At 44.4% G+C, this 2,887-nt stretch overlaps 1 protein-coding gene across 1 annotated transcript in view; it reads right to left on the reverse strand.

The window, feature by feature from the left end:
- Nucleotides 1–366: 366 nt before the first annotated feature.
- LOC103480986 (atrial natriuretic peptide receptor 2) overlaps nucleotides 367–2,887 on the reverse strand; it is a 22,944-nt gene continuing 20,423 nt past the window's right edge. Inside the window, exons 12-15 of the mRNA XM_017310365.1 lie at nucleotides 2,009–2,188; nucleotides 1,840–1,938; nucleotides 1,134–1,225; nucleotides 367–1,055 (exon numbers count right to left, since the gene is read on the reverse strand). Of these exons, the coding sequence (XP_017165854.1) occupies nucleotides 906–1,055; nucleotides 1,134–1,225; nucleotides 1,840–1,938; nucleotides 2,009–2,188 (521 nt within the window). The 3' untranslated portion in view covers nucleotides 367–905. The remainder of the gene's footprint in view (nucleotides 1,056–1,133; nucleotides 1,226–1,839; nucleotides 1,939–2,008; nucleotides 2,189–2,887) is intronic.

The raw sequence follows: 2,887 nt of genomic DNA on the forward strand, positions 1-2,887 counted from the left end.
ACAATTAAAACCACATTTATGCATTTATTATGTTATTCTTATTGGTCTGAGTTAATATTTTCACCTTAGATATAATATTTTTATTAACTATAAACAAAAAACTACAACTAATAGAAATAAAAGCTTTAAAACAATCTGTGAATAAACTATGAATCACTGAAAACTTTATTTTTCTAACTTTTAGTGATTTTACATACAATATGAAATTAATGACTGAAGCAATAAATGTATTTATTCTAATGATACACGTGTATTATAAAATAAATGCACATATAATACGAGAAAAATCATGTACCTAAGAATAAAATATCTAAATAAATAAATAAATAAATAAATAAAATAAAAAGTAAGTAAATAAATAAATAAATAAATAAATAAATAAATAAATAAATAAATAAATAAATAAATAAATAAATATGTTTCTAAAGGAGGAAAGTGATGATTCTTACTAAACTACAGGAGAGTATCAGGACCAGGCTAAGAAATAATAATTTATAAGAATATAGTGATATGATTACAAGAATAAAGTCAAAATATTCAGAGAATAAAATGTTATGAGAAAAAAGCCAGAATTGGACAATAATAAATAGATTTAAATCTGAAAACCTTGACATGGAAAATGAGCCTCTCAGCTGCGTTAACATGAGGAACATTGAGCCTCTAATGACGTTTTTAGTTTAGTTTATTAGAGATCTAAGATATTTATGCTCCTTTTTAAACGCATCAGCTTCCTGCTACACTTTATTCTGATTTTATTTTATTTATTTTCTATCCTGGCCATCACACTCTGTCCTAATAAACAGCCAAATTAACCTAATAACTAAAGTAAATTCTAGACTTTCCCACTGATCTAGAACCGAAGCTGTAGATGTAAAAACTCGGATCGTCTGCGGTGAAGTTCTGGATCAAACCGGATCCAGGAGCAGATCGTCGCTGACGAACCCCGGCACCGGGAACGGATCCTTCTCTGGTTCCGTGTTGGGTTTGGCCGGCCTGCTGTCCGGCCCAGTCGTCTTCTTCCCCTCCAGCCAGTACGTCACCATGTCTCCTTTSCCCTGCAGGCAGCAGGCTGTTACTGGGCGGCCTCCAGTGCTCCCAGTAGCAGCCTGAGTGGACTCTGGTGGAGGGCTCACCTTGACCTGCAGCGTTCCTCTGCACTCCAACACGTAGCCGCCGATCTCCTCCAGCAGGTAGAAGGCGCTGGAGCTGCACTGGATCTTCAGGGCTGGACGGACACAGAGGCAGCTTCTTAAAGGGCCATACCACCTAATTCAGGACTACACCTGCCTGACTGAAGAGTGTTTTCAGACTGCCGTGGTTCTCTTTCTCTCTGCACTGCATTGAACCAACCTGTTCCCCTCCTGGCCTGTGGGGGCGCTGCACAAAGAACCACTGAAGAAAACAATGAGCGCAACTTCCTTCTTCACCAAAAGGAAACAAAAATGGAGGCATCAGATTTTAGCAGTAGGAGGATTTCTCTTTAGTCTTTGGCTAACGATCATGAGTCATTTCTCCTGCTAGGCTAACACGTTTGTTTTGGTTGTATTTACCCAGAATGCCATGCTCTGTAGTCCACTTCCTGCTTTTGGAGCGGTCTCTGGTGTGCTTAGCGTTCACATATGCATTCAAATCACACCAGAGTTCACTTCAACCGAACCCAGACTGAGGTTTGTAGYGGACCAGATTTCATGCTTTGGTCTGTTTGAACATTCACGCCTCCCCAAACCAACCGGACATTCTGGACAAACGGACTGGAGTTTGATTACAGCAAACCAAACTGGACTGGTGTGAATGCAGCCTATAAAACCTGATCAGCTGGTGCAGTTTGGTCGTTGTTACCCAGGCTGGTGGACTCCATCCTGGACGACGTGTTGACCGTGTCTCCGAACAGACAGTACCGAGGCATCTTGGTCCCCACGACTCCGGCCACCACCGGACCTGAGCAGAGGGACACACTCAGAGAATAGATCATGACCAGTTTCAGCTTCCCGGCCGTCTGCATGCGTACCGGAGTGAATCCCCGCCCGAATCTGCAGCTGCATGCCGGGTTTGTGGGGAATCCTGAAGGTGCGACAGACGCCGACCAGATCCAGAGCCATGCTGGCGATCTCTGAGGCGTGCAGGATCCCGTTCTCCTGGGGGACGCCGGACACCACCATGTCTGCACAGGGGGCGCCAAAACACAGGGCTAGCTACAGAGCTAGCTACAGGGCTACCACACAGGGTTAGCTACAGAGCTAGCAAACAGGGTTAGCTCTCAGAGTTAGCTCACAAGGTTAGCTCATGGGGTTAGCTCACAGCGTTAGCTCTCAGGGTTAGCTCACAAGGTTAGCTCTCAGGGTTAGCTCACAGCGTTAGCTCTCAGAGTTAGCTCACAGGGTTATTTCACAGGGTTAGCTCTCACAATATGTTCTCAGAGTTAGTTTATGGGGTTAGCTCACAGGGTTAGCTCTCAGGGTTAGCTCTCAGAGTTAGCACACAGGGTTAGCTCTCAGAGTTAGCACACAGGGTTAGCTCTCAGAGCTAGCACACAGGGTTAGCTCTCAGCRTTAGCTCTCAGAGTTAGCTCTCGGAGTTAGTTTATGGGSTTAGCTCAAAGGGTTAGCTCTCCGGGTTAGCTCACAGGGCTAGCTCTCGGAGTTAGTTTATGGGGTTAGCTCTCAGGGTTAGCTCTCAGAGTTAGCTCACAGGGTTAGCTCTCAGAGTTAGCTCACAGGGTTAGCTCTCAGCTAACCTTGTGAGGGTAAGCTCACAGGGTTAGCTCTCAGCATTAGCTCTCAGAGTTAGCTCTCAGAGTTAGCTCACAGGGTTAGCTCACAGGGTTAGCTCTCAGCTAACCTTGTGAGGGTAAGCTCACAGGGTTAGCTCTCAGCATTAGCTCTCAGAG

Source organism: Poecilia reticulata, linkage group LG18, assembly GCF_000633615.1.
Source record: "Poecilia reticulata strain Guanapo linkage group LG18, Guppy_female_1.0+MT, whole genome shotgun sequence".
In the NCBI taxonomy this organism is placed as follows: domain Eukaryota; kingdom Metazoa; phylum Chordata; class Actinopteri; order Cyprinodontiformes; family Poeciliidae; genus Poecilia; species Poecilia reticulata.